Here is a 23,804-nt window from a genome sequence, read left to right on the forward strand (position 1 = left end):
TTTGAAAAGCATCATGTGTGTGTGTGGAATTGGGGGAGAATATGTGAATACCCTCCTCCACATATGCATAGGAGCGGATTTTCAGAATTGCTTCTCCCACATAGTCCTTGCATTCAGAACCGCTCCTCCTCCAATCACAACTACCAGCCTTTGATCCCCCTTACTTTCTACACATCTTTCCCCTTACCCAAAATATACATCTGATCCCCTTCCTAATTTCTCATGAGATCAAATCACCTACTCCACCCATAACCCCTCTAGCATGAAAACCCTCTACCTACCTCCTTCAGCAGGATTAAATCCCACCCACCCCCAAGGTCCCCTCTTCAAGGCTCTTTACCTGCCCGATCAACATCCCTTGCTTTATTGCTGCCCCTGATGTTTAGTGAGAGCAGGGATGATGCTCTGCTCTTACAGTCTCAAGTTTCCAAAATGACCACTGCAACCCCCTAGTGTTAGTGGCACACAATATTTTTCAAGGGTCCCAAGACAACAAGAGGGTATCCGTCGAAAATCAGGGGCGGGAAACTACGAGGTGACACCAGGAAATTCTTTTTCACTGAAAGAGTGGTTGATCGCTGGAATAGTCTTCCACTACAGGTGATTGAGGCCAGCAGCGTGCCTGATTTTAAGGCCAAATGGGATCGGCACATGGAATCTATTCACAGGGCAAAGGTAGGGGAGGGACATTAGGGTGGGCAGACTAGATGGGCCGTGGGCCCTTATCTGCCGTCTATTTCTATGTTTCTATTATCACCAGGGATCAGGCTGCCAAATAAAGGTAAATTTCCCTTTCCTAATAATTCTTAGCATTCTTCTTGCTATTTTGGCCACCATCGCATATTGGACAAAAGATTTCAGTGTACTCTCTATGATGACATCTAGATCCTTTTCTTGGGTGCTGATTTCTAAGGTAGATACTAGTCTCAAGTAAAGCACAGTTACTTACCATAACAGTTGTTATCCAGGGACAGCAGGCAGATATTCTAAACATGTGGGTGACGTCATCCACAGAGCCCCTTAGCGGACAGCCTCGCTAGCAGACTTGCTTGTAGAACTTTCAAAGAGTTTGCGAGTGCCTTCCCGCCCAACGTAGGTCGTGCGTCTCCTGTGAGGTACCTCAGTTCTCATAGCTAGCTAAGAAGCCAACCAAAGGAGGTGGGTGGGTTGTGAAAATATCTGCCAGCTGTCCCTGGATAACAACTGTTATGGTAAGTAACTGTGCTTTATCCCAGGACAAACAGGCAGCATATTCTCAACATGTGGGTGACCTCCAAGCTAACCAGAATGGGATGGTGGGAGAGTTGGCAATTTAGGAGAATAAATGTTGTAAAACTGACTGGCCAAAATGTCCGTCCCGTCTGAAGAAAGAATCCAGACAATGAGAGGTGAATATACGAACCGAGGACCAAGTGGCAGCCTTGCAGATTTCCTCAATAGGAGTTGATCTGAGGAAAGCTACAGATGCCACCATAGTTCTAACTTTATGGCCCGTGATTCGACCCTGCAGAGGGAGACCAGCCTGAGCATAGCAGAAAGAGATGCAAGTAGCCATCCAGTTGGAGATGGTTCGCTTGGAAACAGGATGCCCCAACTTGTTTGGATCGAAGCAGATGAAAAGTTGAGGAACAATTCTGTGAGGTTGAGTGTGTTGCAAGTAGAAAGCTAAAGCACGTTTACAGTCCAGAGTATGAACTAAACTAAACTAAACCTTAAGTTTGTATACCGCATCATCTCCACAGAAGTACAGCTCGGCACAGTTTACAGGAGTTGGTATAGAAAGGAACTACAATGAAAAGTAGAAGGACTTAGAGAGAGAAGTTTAGAGGGACTTTGTATATCAATGAGGGAGGGGTCATTGCATTTTAGAGAAAAGCCAAGTTTTCAAATGTTTTCGGAAGAGTTGGAGGGAGGTCAGGCTCCGAAGCGGGGTAGTAAAGCTGTTCCAGAGTTCGGTGATCCTGAAGAAGAGGGAAGTCCTTAATTTTCCTGCATGGGATATGCCTTTTAAAGAGGGGAAGGATGGTTTGAATTTTTGAGTGGATCTGGTGGTGTTGGGATTATAGGAGTTCCAGGATAATGGAAAAAGGGGAGGCAGGATACCATGTAGAGACTTGAAGGTGAGAGGAAAAGGAAGATGGAAAGAAGAAGAAAATCATGGAAAGTTCTGGTATACAATCCTTGTAAGTCCTTGTATGATACAGGTGAAGCAGGATAAGTCCTTTGGATAACATTAAAGGTGAAGAAACCAGACCTCACAGAAAACCCCCCTGCCTTTCTCCCTCTTGCTCTAATAAATCAGTATATTAACTGTAAAAGACATTTCATAACCCACTTGCCAGCTGGCATATACTGATTGGGAAATACCCTGCTTCCGAGCTAGACTACAGTAAGCGAAACTTGTAAGAAACAAGACTTAATTCTGATGCTTGGCACCAGGGCTTGCACCTGGCCGGATATTATGCAAAGATGAACACAGTTCATGGTCAGAAAATAGAATTCTCCAGAATATCATTTAGCAAGATGTGTCTTATGATACCACAGCAGGGAGGGGGTTTGAGACTCGGAATTGCTTATATGGTAAGGGAAAGGGGCATTAGCAGGAAAAGGTTAGGCCTTACGGTAAACTGAACAGACGTATAGCATGACACAAATGTATAAGCCAATAAATGAATCTACTTATGTAATCCAACCCTGACTTCGTCCTATTTACAGAAACATGGCTATTATCCGACAACGATATTATTATCCAAGACTGCCTTCCCCCAGGCTTCAAAATTTTATCGCTAGCTAGGACCTGGGGTAGAGGGGGAGGCCTAGCCATAATTTTTAAAGACAACCTACACTGCTCTACTCTAAACTCAAAATCCACTCCCAACCTCGAAATTCTTTCAGTCTCACTATCATCCAAATCCCTAACGGCTACGTTAACAACAACTCTGTTTTATGTTCCACCAAAAAAATGAAACCTTGCCAAGGACGACTTCTTCGAATTCTTACTAACTAACTCTCTATCTAGCCCTTACAACCTACTATGTGGAGATATTAATATCCACCTTGAAAAAACAGACCTACCTGAAACCACAGAACTCTGGTCACTCATCTCCTCATTAGGGCACCTCAAACCCCTCCCAGTTAAAACCCATCAAAAAGGCCATCAATTAGATTTTGTTTCTTTCTCCTCTCGAGAGCTATCCTACCCCAAAATTATCTGGAAACAAGAACACTGGACCGACTCACTATGGTCGGATCACAGTCTCTGCGATTTTGAACTTGACTGCCAACTAAAAACTACGAGCCCAACAAATAACTTCCCAAAAACAAGAAATAAAAAATTCCATACCAGCAGAGGTAGCATAAATCCCGTAGAATTATGGTCTCACTATGAGATCATATCAGAACAAAACAAACAAACCGACCAATTCATGAACTCCTGGATTACTGATAGCACCAATATCCTAAATAAAATGGCCCCCATCAAAACCCGCAGAAAAAGACTTAAAAACCTAGAGGGCTGGTTCGACACAGAACTGCTAACGCTAAAGAGAGACCTAAGAAAATCGGAAAGACTCTGGCTAAAATCAGGAATGCAAGAGCACAGAACCGCCTGGAGATTAAAAGTAAAAACCTACAAAAATCGAACCAAAGAAAAACGCAAAAACTTCTACGCCCTCAAAATCGGCGACATCTCAACTAACAGCAGCAACCTATTTAAGCTGGTAAATGATCTATACAATATAGAAACTTTTATCAACTCACCCGAAGAGACCACTCTAACAGCAAACAGCCTGGCGGATTTCTTCAACTCCAAAATACTACAACTAAGATCCTCTCTTACCAACCCAACCAAGCCCCACTGGTGTTACCCCATTCTACCAGACTCAGGCGAATCCAGAGCCGACCTGTTCTGGAACACATTCTTACCCATAGACTGGCAAACTTTTAGTAAACACTACAATAAGTATGCCAACTCCTACTGTAGACTGGACACCTGCCCCCCTAATATCATGAAATCGGCCCCAGTCAATTTTAAGGCCAAAATGCTGACTTGGATCAACTCCCTACTATCCTCGGGGAAGTTCCCAGTAGAACAAGGGCACATTTTGATTACACCAATTAAGAAAAATACTAAAGAGCCTTCCAACACGGCCTCCAACTTTAGACCTATCGCCAACATCCCCCTGGTTACCAAAATAGCAGAAGGGATAGTAAACACCGAACTCACCACATACTTAGAAAAACACAACATCTTGCACGACAACCAATCCGGCTTTCGGTCAGGCCACAGTACTGAAACAATTTTAGCTTCCCTGCTCGATTACCTTCATCAACTATTCAGCCAAGGCTCTTGTGCTCTAATACTGCAACTCGATCTAAGTAGCGCATTTGACTTGGTTGACCACGCCACTCTACTAGACTGTCTGACTTCTATTGGAATCTCAGGTCACGTTCTCAATTGGTTCCATGGATTTCTTTCAACAAGAACCTACAAGGTGTTCAAAGACGATACTACCTCCTACAGCTGGGACAACCCCTGTGGAGTCCCACAAGGCTCCCCCCTATCCCCCACCCTATTTAACATCTACCTTGTCTCCCTAGGAAATCTCCTACAAAGCTTAAAGCTCAAATTTTTCATCTACGCAGACGACATCACAATAATCATTCCGCTCTCTTACTTTACCTCAGAGTTTCTAAATTCGCTATCTTTCACCCTAAATCAGATCGAACTTTGGATGTCAGCGTTTAGACTAAAGCTAAACCCAGAAAAAACCAAACTCTTCTTAGCATCCCCAAATGACAAAATTAAGGAAACCACGATACACATCAATGGTCTTGACTATTCTATTGAGCAATCACTAAAAATACTAGGTGTCACTTTAGACAAGCATCTCACACTGGAGAAACACACCGACCTAGTATTTAAGAAAAGCATCTCGGTGCTCTGGAAACTCCGCACCATTAAAAAATACTTTGATGACGCCTCCTTTCGTCTGCTGGTCCAATCTTCCATTCTTAGTGTCCTGGACTACTGTAACATCATTTATCTAGGCGCCTTCAAGAAAATCACCAGAAAGCTGAGACTGGTCCAAAATACCGCCATCCGCCTTATCTTTGGCCTGAAGAAATGGGATCACATATCCCCTTTCTACCACAAGCTGCACTGGCTGCCATTCGAATCCAGAGTCCTATTTAAGTTCTCTTGCATCTGCTACAAAACCGTTTCTGGTATGTCACCAGCCTATCTTTACCCCCACTTCAACCTGAACTATAATAAGAAGAGCCCCCGCAGAACAACTCTATTCGCTTTTCCCTCACTGAAATCGTGTCACCTTAAAAGATTCCTCGAACGAACCTTCTATTTCCAAGCGGCCAAACTAAACTCATGGCTCGCCCAAATCATACTTGACAGCTATTCATACCTCCCCTTCAGAAAAAAGCTCAAAACTCTACTTTTTAACGGACCAAATCCCTAACGCTCCCCTCTTCCGCCGTAACGCTACCCCCTCTCCTCCTTAGAAAACTGATGAAACCCCTCCTTTGCAACAGACCTATCCCTTAGCCCCCCCTTCCCCCATCTAAACCCTCCTCTCCCCTCTCCCCCCCTTACTTTCCCACCCCCCCCCTCCAAGTTGGTTGCCCCCCCCCCTGTTTCCATCTAATATGCTCTTATCTAATTTCCTCTCTTAAACTCTATTGTATCCTACTGCAGCACTCTGTATGTATCCCGTATTGTATCCTACTGCAGCACACTGTATGTATCCCGTATTTAGCCCTTCCCCCTCCTAAATCGTTTATGTAAACGAGTTCGTCCCCACGATTGCCTTGTTATGTTCTTCTTTTTTCGAATCGCACTGTATGTAATTCATCTACCTGTTGTGAACCGCCTTGAACTCCCTGGGTATGGCGGTATACAAAATAAAATATTATTATTATTATTATTATTAATGATGTATAAGAAAATAACCAATAAAGATATATCATGTGATTTAGGCCAACGGGTTGTTGACCACCAAGAAATGTATAAAAACAGGCCTGTAAGCGGAAGTAAGCAGAACAGACATCAGAGGATCCTCAGGCCTGAAGATCACATTCTGTTACTCTATATACTGAATGATTTATTCTTGTAAGCTGTTACTGATTTGCTAATAAATATACTTTTATTGAAATCAGTGTATAGTGTGTGAGGTCTCCATTTCGAGGTAGGCCTAGACAGCGGCCTACTTCAGTGGTGACCCCCGACTGTGTAGAGGGGAAGACAAGCGCCTTATGCGACCTCACTGGCTTGCAGGCCTAAAATCTGCTTGTCAGATTACCTCTCCATTACTTTTGGCTCAAAGTGTGCTTCTGGGGTTCATATTTGTACTTATGCATTGTCTCTACCTAAACTTCAAAGGTTAGGCAGGTGCATTTGTAGTGAACCCTAAGGATTACTGGGAGCCAGTGAAGTTTAGACAGAAACGGGGAGACGTGGTCAAATTTGCTTTTTGCGAAGATTAGTTTAGCCGCAGTGTTCTGGATCCGCTGGAGTCTATGAAGACTTTTCTTTGTCAGGCTTATGTAGATGGAGTTACAGTAATCCAGTCTGGAAAGAATGATGGATTGTACAAGGACAACAAAGTGATGATGATGGAAGCAGGATCTCACTTTCCTTAACATGTGAAGATTGAAAAAGCATTTTTTTAACTAAGGAATTAAGATGGTCATTGAAGGACAGTGTGGAATCAATGATGATGCCCAGAACTTTGCATGAGTGTTCAAGCTGCAATGTGGTGCCAGAGGACAGTGAGATGAGGGTGGGTAGCTGATCTAATTTTGGGCCGAGCAAAGGAGGTTTGTTTTGGTCTCGTTTAATTTCATTTGTACGGTGAGGGCCCAGGATTGGAGGTTCGATATACATGAAGAGATGTTCTCAGAGAGATTGGTGAGGTTAGAGTCGCTAGTTCTCCAGGATGAGAATGAGGCTTTGGAAAAAATACTGGAAGAACAATGGATTGATTGAGGTGAAATTCTGAAACCACTTTAGGTAAGAATTTTGGATGAGTACAAAGGACCACCTTGTCATGATGGAAAACTGAAAGGTGGATCTGCCACTAGAGCTTAGAGTTCACTGACTCGTCTAGCAGAGGTGAGTGCAATGAGAAACACCACTTTCCAAATGAGATATTTGAGATGAGTTGAATCTTTTGGTTTGAATGGAAGCTTTATCAAGTGAGTAAAAACAAGATTGAGATCCCAAACCACTGGAGGCGGCTTAAGAGGTGGTTTGACATTGAAAAGTCCTTTCATAAACCTGGAAACCACAGGATGAACAGAAAGGGGTTTCCCTTCGATAGGCTGATGAAAAGCAGCAATTGCACTCAGATGGACTCTAATAGATGTGGATTTGAGGCCAGAGTGAGATAAGTGTAGCAGGTAATCTAAAACTGAAGACAAGGAGGTAGACTGCAGCTCCTTGTGATGAGTAGTACACCAAGTAGAAAATCTAGTCCATTCTGGGTGTAACACTGCCTAGTGGACGGCTTCCTGGAAGCCTCTAGAATGTCCTGTACAGATTAAGAGAACTGTAGAGTGGCAGTTAGGTTGAGAGGTACCACGCTGTTAAGTGTAGAGACTGCAGGTTGGGATGGAGAGAGACCCATGACTCTGTGTAAGCAGAGAGGGAAATACTGGTAGAAGTAGAGGCTCCCTGGTGCTGAGTTGAAGTAGAAGAGAGTACCATGGTTGTCTGGGCCACAGAGGAGCTATCAGAATCATAGTGGCGTGTTCCCTCTTGAGTTTGACAAGTCTTGAGAATCAGAGGGAATGGAGGGAATACATAGAGAAACTGATTCGTCCAATCCACAAGGAAAGCATCTGCCTCGAGGCGATGAGGAGAGTATATCCTGGAGCAGAACTGAGGCAGCTTGTTGTTGTGGGGAGACGCAAAGAGGTATATCTGAGGAGTTTCCCATTGAGCAAAAATGTGATGTAGAGGCGAGGAATTGAGTGTCCATTCATGAGGTTGTAGAAGATGACTCAATTTGTCTGCCAGACAGTTTTGCTGCCCCTGAATGTAGACAGTTCTCAGGAAGATGTTGTGAAGGATTGCCCAATTCCAGAACTTCAGAGCTTCTTGACAAAGAGGGAGAGATCCCGTTCCTCCCTGCTTGTTGACATAATACACGGCGACTTGGTTGTCTGTGCGAATGAGGACCACCTGGTCATAAAACAGATGCTGAAAAGCTTTGAGAGTATTGAAGATCTCTCTGAGTTCCAACAGATTGATGTGATATTGATGATCCGTGTTGGACCAATGACCTTGAGTATGGAGACCTTTGAGATGAGCCCCCCAAGCGTAGGTTGAGGAATCTGTCATCAGAACCTTCTGATGGGGAAGTGTATGAAATAAGAAACCTCTGGAAAGATTGGAAGAGAGCATCACCAGTGGAGAGACTGCCTCAACGAAGGAGTCACCGTAATGTGTTGAGAGAGTGGGTCAGAAGCTTGCTGCCATTGAGATGCCAGGGTCCACTGAGGAATTCTGAGGTGAAGTCTGGCAAAAGGAGTCACATGAACTGTAGAGGCCATGTGTCTGAGAAGAAGCATCATGTGCCTTGCCAAGAGTGACTCGAGGGAAGAAACTTGTTGACAAAGGTGAATGAGAGCATATTGACATGGTTGAGGCAGGAATGCTCTGAGCTGAAGAGTGTCCAGGATGGCTCCAATAAAATGTAGATTTTGGGAGGGACATAATTGGGACTTTGGAAAATTGATTTTGAACCCAAGATTTTGGAGAAACGCTATAGTCCGTTGGGTCGCTAAAATAACCTCCTGTTGAGAAGATGCTTTGATGAGCCAGTCATCCAGATGTGGAAAAACATGAAGACCCTGCGTCCGCAGGGCTGCAGCCACCACCACCAGGCATTTGGTGAAGACTCTGGGGAATGATGTGAGGCCGAAAGGGAGGACTCGGTATTGAAGATGAAGGTTCCCCACCCAAAACCTTAGGAATCTGTGAGAGGCTAGATGAATTGGAATATGAGTGTAAGCCTCTTTGAAATCCAGAGAGCATAACCAATCTCCTTGATCCATCAGGGGATAGAGGGTAGGAAGAGAGAGCATTCGAAACTTTTCTTTGACAAGAAATTTGTTGAGAGCTCTGATGTCCAAGATAGGTTGCAAATCTCCTGTCTTCTTTGGGACTAGAAAGTAACGGGAATAAAAGCCCGTGTCCCGTTGGGTCAAGGGAACCTCCTCGACTGCTCGGAGGCGAAGAAGAGCCTGAGCCTCCTATAGAAGAAGGGGAAGTTGCAACATGCTGGAAGGAAACTCTCTTGGAGGGAGATCTAGTGGAATTTGAAGAAATTGACGCGAGTAGCCCTCTCGAATGATGGTGAGAACCCAGAGGTCTGAAGTAATCCACTCCCACTGTTGGTAAAAGTGATGGAGCCGCCCTCCTATAGGGAGGAAAGAAGTCTGATGGATGAAGGTGTATATCAGGGGTCTCAAAGTCCCTCCTTGAGGGCCGCAATCCAGTCAGGTTTTCAGGATTTCCCCAATGAATATGCATGAGATCTATGTGCATGCACTGCTTTCAATGCATATTCACTGGGGAAATCCTGAAAACCCGAATGGATTGCGGCCCTCAAGGAGGGACTTTGAGATCCCTGGTGTATATTATGCTAAGATTTAGATTGTCAAAAATAAATAAAAAGAGAAAGCTGCGGTGCAAGAAGGCAACTCAAAAATCAGCAGAGCTGAGAAACAAGTGCTTCTGGCTCCATGGAAAACTGAGAACTGAGGTACCTCACAGGAGACGCATGACCTACGTTTGGTGGTGCAGCACTTATGAACTCTTTGAAAGTTCTACGAGAAAGTCTGCTTACGAGGCTGTCTGCTATGGGGCTCCATGGATGACGTCACCCACATGTTGAGAATATGCTGCCTGCTTATCCTGGGATAACTATGATCTTGATTAATCTTTCCAATGTGTATCATTTTGCATTTTTCCACATTAAATTTCATCTCTCATTAGGATGTCCAGTCTTCCAATTTCCTAAGGTCTTCCTGCAACTTTTCACAGTCTGTATGTATTTTAACAACTTTGAATTGTTTTGTGTCTTCTGTAAATGTAATCACCTTGCTTGTCATTCAGATCTCAAGATCTTTTATAAGTAGCACCGGTCCCAGTACAGACCCCTGTAGTATTTTACTATTCACCCTTCATCATTTAACCCTACCCTCTCTTTTCTGTCCAATAACCTATTCCTAATCCACAAAAGAACATTGCCTCCTATCCCATGACTTTTTTTTTATTTTCTCAGGAGTCTCTCATGATGAACTTTATAAAAAGCTTTCTGAAAATCTAAATACACTGCATCAACTGGCTCACCTTTATCCACATGTTTACTCACGCCTTCAAAAAAAATGGAGCAAATTGGTGAGGCAAGACTTCCCTTGGCTGAAACCATGCTGACTCAGTCCCATTAAACAAGGTTTTTCTATGTATTTTGTATTTTTTTCTTTATAATAGAGTCCACTATTTTTCCCAGCACTGAAGTCAGGTTTATTGGTCTATAATTTCCTAGGGTGGGGGGACCAGACCTTTGCATTGGCACTTGCTCCTTACAGCAGGTGTGCCTGGTGTCAGATGTAAATTCTGTCATTTACATTTTTTTAAACTATTGGATTCCCCTCATAAGATGGGGAATCCATGTTGATATGTTAGGCCCAGCTCAACCATGCCCTCTCTTTCCCTTCCTATCTCCTGGCAATGTAAATAAACATTGAGCATCACCATGTGTAAACAGCCCTCTTTTTTAAAATTGCTTTGACACTTATATGCAAAAGAAAGCAAGTAGGGAGTGGGAATGAACACATCAACCTTAAGATAACCAATATTTATTTATATAAACTCAAAATAAAATACATATAAAATACATGAATGAAAAAATCCTATTTTACAAATATATGTAATGTCCTTATAGTGTAATAGGCCATCTGAAGGTTAACTTGTTTTATCCCACTCCCCATTTGCTTTCTTTTGTTTGTTGGATTTTACTGAAATTCAACAATAACAACAATTTATTATTTCCATAGTGCTACCAGGCGCACGCAGCACTGTTCATTGTACATGGACGAGATGGTCCCTGTTCAGAGCTTACAATCTAATTATGACAAACACACAGAGGGGGCTAAAGGTGGTAGTGGACCATTAAGGGAATGACAGACAGATATGATGGTTGGGTAAGTGTTTAAATGCAGCTTCAAATAAGTGAGGTTTTAGTCTGGCTTTGAATATTACCAGAGATGGAGCTTGACATAGCGAGCCATGCAGGTTGTTCCAAGCATGCAGCACAGCAAGGTAGAAGGGACAGAGATGGGAGTTGGCGGTAGAGGAGAAGGGTACAGAGAGGAGAGACTTGTCTGATGAGCGGAGTTCCCATTGGGGAGTGTAGGGAGTAACAAGAGAGGAGAGATACTGAGAAGCTGCAGAGCAAGTAACTTGAACATCTGTAAGAGGAGTTGAACTGTATGCAGAGATGGACTGGGAGACAGTGAAGTGGTCTGAGGAGAGGAATAATATGGATAAAATGACCCTGGTGAAATATGAGATATACAGCAACATTTTGAACAGACTGAAGTGGAGAGATATGGCATAGTGGTAGGCTAGTGAGAAGCACATTGCAGTAATCCAGACAAGAGGTGATGAGGGCGTGCGTGAATCAGGGTTTTGGCAGCGTGTTCAGAAAGGAAAGGATGGCTTTTAGCAATATTATAGAGAAAGAAACAACAAGTTTTGGCACTCTGTTGGTTGTGAGAGGAGGAGAGTGACAAGTCAAAGATGACTCTAAGGTTGCAAGCCAACGAGACAGGGAGGATGAGGATATTTTCCACTGCTACAGGGGAAGGGAAAAAGTGGGTTTAAGAGGAAGGATAAGAAGTTCAGCCTTGGCCATGCCTAATTTTAGATGGTGGTGAGACATCCAGGTAACAACGTCAGAAAGGCAGGCCGAGACTCAGGCCTGGATTCCTATAGAAATTTCAGGGAAGGAGAGGTAGATTTGTGAGTCATCAGCATAAAGGTAGTACTGGAACCCATGGGATGAAATTAGAGCCCTGAGAGAAGAAGTGTAGATGGAGAAAAGAAGAGGTCCCATGACAGATCCCCGAGGTACGCCAACCAATAGCGGAAAGGCAGTGGAGGAGGATCCTCCAGAGTTTAAGCTAAAGGTGCTGCGGGAAAGATACAGAGTCCTGAAACCGAAGCGAGGACAGCATTTCAATGAGTAGGCAGTGATCTACGATGTCAAATGCCGCAGAAAAATCAATGAGGATAAGGATAGAGTAGAGTCCTTTGGACTTGGCTAGGAGCAAGGTCATTGGAGACTTTAGCAAAGGCGTTTTCATGCAGTGAAGGAGGTTGAAACCCGATTGAAGGGGGTTGAGGACAGCTCGTGTCAAAAGAAAGTCAAGACAACGGCAGTGGACAGCTCATTCTAGTAATTTGGATAAGAAGGAGAGAAGGTAGATAGGACGATAATTGAAAGGGCAGGTAGGGTCCAACGATGGCTTTTTCAGGAGCGGCATAACTACAGCATGTTTGATGGCGTCAGGAACAGTCGCAGTGGAATGCGATAGGTTGACGATATTCAGCCAGGAAATAATATAATCCATCATAATTTAGCATCTATTTGTATTATCTACAGTAGTTACATATTTTATCAGTTAGTTGTTAGCTGTTTGGTTTTTTTAAAATCCTAGAACATTATAGGACCATTAGCCTTTTCTAGCAAACTATATAATAAAATGCTAGTTACTTCAACTGAATAGATATCACATCTCATGCTAATATTAATGCTATAGTTATCTTCCATATACAACAGTTTAGCAGAAATGAATTAAACATTGTAAAATTACATGAAAATCTTCTGACATGTAGAATGGAAAGAAATTGTGTTCCAGAAAAGTAGATCAAGGTCAGGAGCATATCTAAGTAACATTTCTATTGCATCCATTAAAACACTGAAAAATGTTATAAATGTGTATTTACATTGTAAGCGCTGTAATAAACTTGTACTGTAATTATGTCATTTTGTAACCTGTTAATTGTATTTTATGTATGTTTAACCTGTAACCCGGTCTGAGCTCTTTGGGGAAACAGGATAGAAAACAAATTAAATAAATAAATGTTACCTAAAGAGTCTGTATCTTCTCTCTTATTAGGAGTGCTTTAATTATTAGTTCAGTCCCTAATCTTGAGCACCTTGGATTACTGCAATATCATATATTTGGGATTCTTCAAGAAAACCATCAAACGTCTGAGAATCATCCAAAATACCGCCGCCCGTCTCATTTATGGTCTCAAAAAGTCAGACCATGTTAGCCCGTTCTACAGAAAACTTCACTGGTTGCCAATGGAGGCAAGGGTCATCTTCAAGTTCGCCTGCCTCTGCTTCAAAACCATAACTGGTTCATCCCCAATTTACTATCGCACCACTTTGTGTTTCCTGGCACCACTCGCACACATAATGCCCATCTATTTGCCTTCCCCTCCTTGAAGGGTTGTGCCTTCCCCTCCTTGAAGGGTTGTGTATACAAGAGATTTCTTGATAGAACACTGTCATTCCAAGCTGGCAAATGGAATAATTGTCTAGCTACCCTCATTTCATGTGCCCCCTCCTACCAATCCTTCAGGAAATCAGTCAAAACCTATCTCCTTGATAAATTTCTCTGACTCCTTCCTCCCCTGCTATATCTTTGCATTACCTGCTATATCTCCGACATATTTCTGGTTATACCCAATCGCCTTCGCCTCACTAATGTAACTGAAATTAATTACCAATGTATTTGACGATATTCTCGGTAACATCACTTTATATGTACAGTCTCTTCCTCTGTAAACCGCTCTGAACTGCTTGTGGTATTGCGGTATACAAATAAAAGTTATTATTAGTGTCATTCTAAAGAGCTAAATCAGTAAAATCATTATTATATCAAACTGTGTGGAACCTGAGGAAAGTCCATAATCTCTTGGATTAACAAATTCAATCTTTTCAAAAAGTTATTTCAAAAGGACTTCGGCAGGAAAAAATTGTGCTTTACCCTCATAATTGCCCTTTGAAATCTGACTAACCATTATAAAACATAAAATTATATACATATGCTCTTATAATATTGTGCTTATACAGTCTATATACTTTGTGGCCCAGATTCTGTAAATGGCACTGTTATCGACCACTGACTTAAAGACAGCCGCTGATCATGTGTAAATCATGCAACGGTGCTGTTTACAGTATCACGGCTATGTGACAGGTAAGCCCCAGAAATGTAGGCCAGGGTTTTAAAGGCCTACATTTCCAGTGCCTACCTTTCATGAGAATCGCGTCTACGGAAGTGCCTTATGACACCTAGCACTACCTCCACCATTAACAATGCCTACAGTTGCATTAGGCCAGGGATCTCAAAGTCCCTCCTTGAGGGCCGCAACCCAGTCGGGTTTTCAGGATTTCCCCAATGAATATGCATTTGAAAGCAGTGCATGCACATATATCTCATGCATATTCATTGGGGAAATCCTGAAAACCCGACTGGATTGCGGCTCTCAAGGAGGGACTTTGAGACCTCTGCATTAGGCATAATATGGCGCGGCGCCTCTGTAGATTGGATAAAAGTGGCCTTTTTGGAGGCGCCCTTAGGTGCCTCAATTTTTTATAGTGTTTTAATTAGTTTTAAATCAGCACAACTAATTAAACACAATTAAGTTAGGCAGCAGTAAAGCGCCTACCACTGCCTAACTTAAGAGTGCCATTTTAGAATCGGGTCCTGTTATGTGCACAGTTTTATGCACATGGCTGAAAGCTGTCCTTGGAGGAGGGGGTAGAATCTGGTTGAGATTAGAATTTATGCACAATCTATTTGAAAGCATACACATAAAATTAGCAAAGAAAAAAATATATGTACATCTCCTACTCCCCTCCCCCAACACACACAACTTTGTACAGGTAGTTTTTCAAGATAATTTGCAAAGTTAATCTATGTGTATAATTTATTTATGAGACTAGTTTAGGTTAGATGTGTAAAAATAATAATAATAATAATAATAATAATAATAATAATATTATAAAATTATCCCCTTAATAAATGGAGTACTCAGGTATCAAATATGTAAAATATCAATGTCAAATATATTGCATCAAAAAATAATATATTTACACATACTAGAAATGGTAAGAGCTAATAAATACATAAGTGTGTTATAAAACATATCACTTCCTCACAGCTCAGGTCCTAAGATCTTAAGTTTAATTAGAAAGCCCTTAAATGAATCAAATGATTTTTAAAATAGGTAATAGTATCTTAAAATTCATAATGTGCATTGATTGCTAAGGCTAGATGGCTTCATTTAAATCAGTGGTCTCAAACTCGCGGTCCGGGGGCCACATGCGGCCCGCCAGGTATGTTTATCATCATCACAAAAGTAAAATAAAACAGTTTCTTGATCATATGTCTCTTTAGCTATAAATGACAATATTATTATTAAGATTTAGCCAAAAGGAAAGATTTATAAACTATAAAGAGTTTACCTCATGCAAAATTGTCATTTCTTTAATAAGACATTAACTATTTTTTCTTAGGCCTTCCAAGTACCTACAAATCCTAAATGTGGCCCTGCAAAGGGTTTGAGTTTTAGACCACTGATTTAAATCTATTCATTTAATAATAAAACCCCTTTGAAATATTTCCTTTTAATCCTTACTAGGAGGCCAAGTTCCCACTCAACAAAATAAAAATGTAGAATGGAAAAATTTTAATACAGGCAGAAATGGTCAGCAGCAGCCTCTCTCTTGCTAATTGGAGGGTTATTTCCCGTTATAAGGAGCCTTGATGCTCCCCCATGGAGAACTCAGGACTGTGGGTTCCAGTCCATGGCTATAATGACAGCAGGAGAGTAAATAGAGCTGATAGAATTTGACAGGCCTATTCTTTTCTTAAATCATTCAACCTAAAAGATTTTTTAACATAATCCAAAGTGTTTTCTCATGAACTAATATGGATGCCAGTGATGGTGTTTCAGCTCTGGGTGCCAGTTTGTATCAGATTACAAGTAAATTATCTTAGAATATTGATAAACAATTCAAGAAACTCTGGCACTTTAAAAGCATTGATGAATCAAATAATTAAATTAGTGCATGATAAAAAAAAACTGTTGGACCTCATTAACAAATAAAGTAGTGTGAAAAGCATCTAATAATAATAAAACGGAATAATAAATGTGTCAATTGCTTTGAATAAAAAAAGAAGATATCTTTTCTACTCAAAACCATCTTTGTTAGAATGCTATATTTCACAGAGCTCAAACGCAGAATTGCCACTAAAGACACACAGCCTTTATTAACAACTGAATCCTTTCTTTATGAATAAAGCTCAAAAAACTGCTAACATGGAAAATACTTTAGGGGGGGGAATCATTCACAAACTTTCTTGCCATAATAGTTTCTACACAGTGTACCTTGTTTGTTTAGGAACTGAGGGGATATAACGAGAAGTTAACAGTTTCAGTAATTGTTTGCCTTCCTTAGAATACCGGACACCTCTGCTTCTATCTAAGCCACTAACTAATCATGCTAAAACAGCTACTATTTCTGGGTGATCAGACCCTTATTTAAATAAAGACCGGCAATACATTCTGACACGTGCACCATACACATGCAACTAATGGCTACATCATTTTAATAGTTTTGTTTCATAATATATATTACCAAGGCTTGCAAAAATTCTATGCCCACTACTGATTAATGTAAAGGAAAGTAGCCAGTCAAACAAGTTGTTTTATAAGATACTTTGAAGCCCTTTAACTAAGCTGTGGTAAGCACTAGTGTGTGTTTATCAAAAGTTAAAAAGGCATCCTGTGGTAAAATGTGCTCTTTGGGCCAGATTCTATAAATGGTGCCGAGCAGTGCCTACATTCTGCTTGGTGCGGTTCGCAATCAAAAAAATGGTGTTAATAATTGATGGATGGGAGGGGTTATAGTTATGGTTCTATATTTTCTGCTTGTGATAGTGTTTTCTTTGTCATAGTTCATGTTATTATTCTAATGTATTACACTATTGTATTTTATTAAAATAATAAAATTATTTAAAAAAAAAAAAAAGCTGTTGTTTATAGAATCACGCCTAGCAGCGTCTAAGTGGACTTAGGTGTCACTAGGCATCCTAGTCATAGGTGCCGCTTCATTAAGCCAGCTTTTCACTCACCTAATTTGGTGGTGCCTATGTTTGACACCTAACGACGCCTAACTCAGCCACACCTATTCTCTGACCATAACCACACCTACTTTTTAACATAGGCGTCATTAGGAATGGAAGGGCGCCTTCACTTAGGTGTCACTAGACGTCCTAAGAGTTTGGCGCCAAACTCTTAAATTGCTCAATTAATTTTTTTTTGATTGACTGAACACTGGCATGGTCAATTAGCACGCCAATTAAAAAATAAAAGATAGGCGTCAATCCCGCAAGGCGTCACTAGGCGGCTGCAATTAGGGTGCCTAGTGTATGCACGTTTATAGAATTCCCCAGTTTGTTCACACAAAAATTTATTTTTTTGTAAAAGGGGGTGTGTCTGAGGGCAGAATTAACACAGGAGCCCTTATTGCCTACAAAATAGAAGGCGATAGGGGCTCACTTGCTAATTTTTTTCAACAGCTATATACTAATGGCAAAATTAACATCTGGCCATTAATTTGGAAAATGGAAAAATAGGCCTTAGCTTGGGGGAAAGATCCACACTTTTTGTTACAGTTTAGTAAAAGGACCTCTTTAAGAACTAAGCAATTTTCTATTAGAAGAACGTTTCTAATTGTTATTCCTTCACACAAATGTATACAAATTGAAATTAAACTGAAGAAATATGTTTTAAATGTAGTAATTTGTCACAATACTATGACCTGGTCCTAGATAATACTCTGTGTTGCTAATAGACATTTCAGAAGTGCCTTCTAAAAACTGGTTGAAAATTGAAATCTATCTTGTTTGGGAACATCTGGAAGATTTGAAACACATTGTCAGAAACGCTGCCTGCAGCAGATTTAAGAGCCATGAAATGGCATTAAGATCATTAGCCACCATAAAACAAACTTGGATTTAAAACATTGCTTCTTTATAACTATAATGAAGAATGTGCTTATTTATATTCATATAATTACATAAATGCACTGTAAATATCATAGTGATTAATGTGCTTAAATAAAATTGCTCACCTATACTCTTGACCTGAGGAGTGATGAGTTTGGCCTGAATTTCGAATTATTCCTGACATTATGGCTGATATATCACTCTCTATCATGTCCTGGGAAGAAGAGAAAACATTTTTGTTTGAAACTGCTATCCAGCATTTCAGCACTACTAAGAAATGAAACAAAGAAAAATCATGCATGAAGTAAAAAAATAGGACTGATATAGTGCATTATTAAATGTTACATTGCACCATAAGCTAATATGATGTTGTATTCACTATCAAGGGGCAGCCACAAACAATGCATTATTATTTGAAAATTTGCATATTTATTCAAAAAATGTATGGCAGAATTCTGATGAAAATATGCAATTTTCTATCTAGATTTAAAAAGTTTAAAATGCAGCTAAACTTTTTACTGGGGTTTTTCAATGTATTAAAAAACATAACGACATTAACCTTTGAAAGAGATGAACATTCTTGCAAATGTAATAAGTTAAGACTTGCACTAAAAAAAAAAAAAAAAAAAGCAACACTTCATTCAACACTGTTAACTGTAAAAACCCAGACAGGGCTCTACAAACCACTGGCTAAATGGTCAAAACTGGGGAAAACGTGGGGGTTTCGTTCGTATGATTTTTGAAATACATAAGAAGGAAATACAGTAATAACAGCAGAAATAAAAATCCTAAAGTACCTGGAGTAGATGTGCTGTTCGCTTCTACTATGGGGATCCCTCTTTGTAATTCTGTCTCCAAACCGTTTTTAAATTTCCCTCTCAGGAGCTGTCCAGCCTGGAGCATGCGCAGTGCAAGCGAGGGCTCCGGCAGGGTCAATTATAGGACAGGGTCACTGGGGGATTTGGAGAATTTCCCAACCGAGTGAGTTTATATTCCCCCGGGATTGTTCTTGCTCTGATCAAAACGTGTCCCACAAGCCCCGATGCTTCGTCACAGGCTGGGGGAACTAATCTGTATGCTTTTCCTGTCACTCCTAACGCTCATGGAGATGAGGAAAGTAGTGGGGTGTGTGTGTGGTGGTGGGGGGGGAATGGGCTTTACTTTACACCTGAGACCCTTCCCCCACTTTCGCTGATGGAGAAAAGAAGGCCCTTTTCCAAATTATTTTACAGTCACAAAATTCTCCATCCACACCAAGGTCCAAAATCCCCCTTAAACGTAAATCGTCGAGAGAGAGAGAGAAAAAAAAAAAAGGCAGCAGAGTTCGCCGGCAGACGTTCAGTTTCTCGAGTCACCTTTTTTTTTAAACAGAAGGTGGTGTTTTATTTTTTGGGGGAGGGGAGACCGTCCCTCTAGTAGCGAAACCCCCTCGTGATGCTAAGCAGTGAGAGGAACGTGCAGAGCGGGCGAACAGCCGGCGCTACTGTCCCTTTAAGAAAGTTTTCGCAGCTCCCGCGACCGCTGCCGCCGCTTCACTCCGTCTCCTTCTCCCTCAGTCTGTCGGGTCCCTCCGGAGGGGGGGGGAGGGGGGGACGGGGAAACCGAGGTCCGCACGCCGGCGAGCCGCTAGGAGAAACGAAACTGAATCCAGGGGTGGGGGGGACACCGTTGCACGCGAGCTCCCACCTCCTCCTCCTCCCCCACCCCTTCCCAGGTCGCCGCCAGTCAATGAAGGGCTGCTGCGCCTCGGGGGCCGAGCGCGCGCGGCGGGGCCGTGGCAGGAGCCGTTGGAATTGTCAGTTTGCAGTTGGGCGGGCGGCCGTCCTCGCGCTCCGTCCGCCGTGCGCGCGGGCTGCCTCTGCCCCTCAGGGGCGCTCGGCGGCGATGCCTTCTCCCTCGGCGCCGGGCCCTCGGCGCGGCTGCACCGTGCGGCGAAGTGCTTGGCAAATGCCAGAGGTCTGACGGAGTGAAGCCCGCCCGGCTCGTTCCCTGTCATCCCGCCGCTGGGCCCGCGCCTCAGCCCGGCTGCTGGATAGCCCTCGCGGGAAAGGTGGCGCGGGGTGGGGGTGGGGAGGGGCAGTGTGTGTGTGTCTGTGTAACACTTTCATTGTTTCAAGGAGAAAAGAAAGCGCACACATGCACACAAAATTAGTGCAGTGAGAGCCAATGACGAGCCCCCCCCCCCCGGGGCCCCCCTGCAAGTCGCTTTCACTAGCAGTTGTAAATAGAAAGAAGTGGACTAGTGCCACATTCACTTTCACATTGCCTTAAGAGAGAGGCGTGAAACGCCCCCAACTTCACTGTCCTGTCACTGCTTTGGGGAATTGCGGGTTTATGGTCTTTTAATCTAATCTGGTATATGTGCATCGCACTATATGCCTACAAAGGTACAGTAAGCAAAGGAGACCAGTTTAGTACATTGTGGACTACCTAAGATAAACATTACAATACAAGGAAGCACTAGAGGTGAATTAAGACATTTGGGATTTCTCCAGGTAGAGATTGCCATATCTGTTTTTGCTGCCTGCAGTTTCCTTCTTCCTGTGTCTCAAGGCACGTTTCCCTAATCTTTATGTCCACTAAATGCATGGATACTTATTTGTGGCGGAACCAGTAGTTAAGCCACAGTTTTATGTTTGAAATTTTATGTTTGAAATACACTTCTCCCTCTGGTTTAAGAACTCGCGGTTTCACTTATTCGCTATTTTTGGCATGCTGGCTCCTCCCCCTCCCAAATTACATCATCCATTAGTAAAGTACAGTACCGATAAAAATTTTGCCGCTTCCCAGCGTTCACACAGAAAAACGCTGCTTCCTAGCTTCAGATACGATTAAACAAAAGTACGCGGTGATTTCGCCAAACTGCAAATTAAAAAAAAAACCCCAAACACTTGGGCTCCTTTTACGAAGGCACGTTAGGGCCTTAACGCGCAGAATAGCACGCGCTAAAATGCCGCCTGCGCTAGCCGCTACCGCCTCCTCTTGAGCAGGCGGTAGTTTTTCGGCTAGTGCGCGCTAATCTGGTGCATGTGCTAAAAATGCTAGCGCACCTTTGTAAAAGGAGCCCTAAATAAATAAAAAGCTTGGCAAGCTCTTGTGAGCTCTTCCGCCTCGGGCCCTTTTCAATGAAAATAAAGTGTGCAGACAGAAGCAGCACTGCAGCTAGTGGCGCACTTATAAAGCAGGAGGAAAATATAATGCAGTAATAGTAATAATGCCAATTTTGAAGAAGGAAGGCTGCTGCTGCCTAGAATTGCGAAAGAGCGCACGCGCACAGTATCCGCCCCAGGAATTTCCTTCGCTGGGCTTCCCCCTGCTTCTCTTCTGAGCGGACTTTTCTTTGTGCTTTACTAGCAAGAAGACAATGATTTCTCCATTGCCTCCCCCCTGCCTTCGGGTCTTCAGGAAGAAAGAAGCTGTATTTTTGTTATTTGCGATTTCAGTACTATTAACAGTGGCTGTTACAAAAAAAAAAATAAAAAATGCGAAAAACATATAAAAGTTATTTGCGGTTTTTCCATATTCGTGGGTCTGTTCCGCCCCTAACCATCACAAATATGGAGGGAGAAGTGTATTAACTATATAGAACTGAACTGTCTAATTGTGACATGTATCCTGCTAATAAATCACTAGGAGGTCCTTTTACTAACCTGTGTTATCAAATGCCCTTAGCGCACATTTCACCAGTAAAGGCCATTTTTACCAAGGCCATAAAAACCCCAATTTTTTTAAATTTCATTAATGGTTGTGTGCTAATATTGTCATCTTTCAAAACAGCACTATGTTTGCTAAAGAAATTTTCATGAGAGAATATGATTCATTCAACTGTTATCATAAACATGTATAATTCTCAACATAAGAATTGCCGCTGCTGGGTCAGACCAGTGGTCCATCGCGCCCAATAGTCCGCTCACGCAGCGGCCCCCAGGTCAAAGACCAGTGCCCTAAATGAGACCAGCCTCGCCTGCGTACATTCCGGTTCAGCAGAAACTTGTCAACCTTGTCTTGAATCTCCTCACTTCAAAGGATGTACATATGCAGACCTCAGAAGTACCACCTAATACTCAAAAAGTCGGGGTAGTAAAATTATGGAGTATGAACATGTGGATACTATATCCGTTAAATCATAAAATTTTTTTAAACCCTTTTTCGGCAATAGTGCCGTCTTGATGTCGTCACTGTCAGCTGTTCTGGGAGGGCTATTTTAAGCTAGCAGTAAGACGCCGTGGCCATTTTGAAATAAATTTCAGTGGTCGGTTGTAGAGGCGTTAATCTTAAAAAAGGTATGTGGATAAGACTGAGTAATGATACTATTTATATACTATAGTCACCTTTTAATAAGATGTGTTTTTATTGTTTGAAGAACACTTTAGTGATGGCAAATGTGATTTTGTTCATATTACCAGGGATATGAGCCTTGAGAAAACCCCTTTGGGTGAAACATGTTGGTGGTATAATCCCTGAAAATAGGACCACGAATATAAGCTAAGTATCCTAAACATCTATATACACTTAAAGTGGTTAAATAAATGCACTAAAATTGTTAGAAGTTGGAAGATCCGGTGAGGAAGTAGTACAATGAAACTAATACAATGAAACTTTTTGAGTATTAGGTGGTACTTCTGAGGGTCTAAATATGTACATCCTTTGAAGTGAGGGGTTATTGAAGGTGTTGAGAATTACACACGTTCATGATAACAGCTAATATTGTCATCAGCATGCAGCCATTTTTGAAAAATTACTGCTGGAGCACTTACCACCATCTGTTTTGTAGGCAGTAAGGACTCATGTATTATCTGTATGGGAACCAGTTAGAACACAGTAATGTAGATGCGCTAACTGGTTAGTGAAGGAACATCCAAAACCCGTATGAATTTAAAGGACTTTGGCACATTTGCTGTGCAGCACTGGCTAGCTGAGCTTCATAAAAGAGGGCCTAATGTGGAACGCAGTACTGTGAACCATGTTACATAACAACATAACTTTATTTTTCTATACCACCTCAATCAAAAGAATTCTAGGCGGTAAAAGGTCCCCTATGTAAATAATGATACTGTTTATCTGCTCATGTCCTGAATTCAAGCACTTTTTAGACATTTGGCAAAATGGAATTTAAAACTCACAATTAGACTACATAGACCAAGTGTAATTACTTTTATTACACAGTTATTACCTTCTTATGTGTATGATAAGATGGCTTCACTTAATGTCCTCACTCCAGCTAATGCTAGAATGTGCCCTCTTCAGAGGGCAGTTTAAAATGAAAAAAGTCAAAAATAAATTATTCTGATCTAGTCTATTCCAAAGATGCACTTATGAATACAGAGGATGCTATAAATTAATAATAAAATACAGTAGAGTGGACATGTCTGCCAAAATGTGATCTTGGCAGTGTTACCTGCACAAACTGTATCTCTGCTGTGGTCACTGACTGATAAATTCCTATCATGCTGTGTTTTACAGCTCCAGCACGTATTACAGAACCTGCTCAACAGGAAAACCTAAATAAAAATGGTTAAGCAATATTGTAAAAAGGTATGACTTGTTAGAACAAACTAACTGTTCTCTGACTGGATAGGCTAGCTGTGACTCATAGGAAGTTTATGCTAATGTAAACAATTAGTTCATGAAAGGTTAATCATTTGGAAAACGGGTCAAAAAAGGGTTGACTCTTATTTTTTGTCCTGCTG

General features: G+C 41.8%; 1 protein-coding gene across 1 annotated transcript in view; it reads right to left on the bottom strand.

Moving 5' to 3' along the window:
• FOXN4 (forkhead box N4) overlaps positions 1-20,200 on the bottom strand; it is a 106,702-nt gene extending 86,502 nt beyond the window's left edge. The window contains exons 1-2 of the mRNA XM_033957269.1: positions 18,912-20,200; positions 18,240-18,328 (exon numbers count right to left, since the gene is read on the bottom strand). Coding sequence (XP_033813160.1) covers positions 18,240-18,325 — 86 coding nt within the window. The 5' untranslated portion in view covers positions 18,326-18,328; positions 18,912-20,200. The remainder of the gene's footprint in view (positions 1-18,239; positions 18,329-18,911) is intronic.
• Between the last annotated feature and the right edge of the window lie 3,604 nt (positions 20,201-23,804).

The sequence above is a fragment of the Geotrypetes seraphini genome, chromosome 8 (assembly GCF_902459505.1).
Source record: "Geotrypetes seraphini chromosome 8, aGeoSer1.1, whole genome shotgun sequence".
NCBI lineage: Eukaryota > Metazoa > Chordata > Amphibia > Gymnophiona > Dermophiidae > Geotrypetes > Geotrypetes seraphini.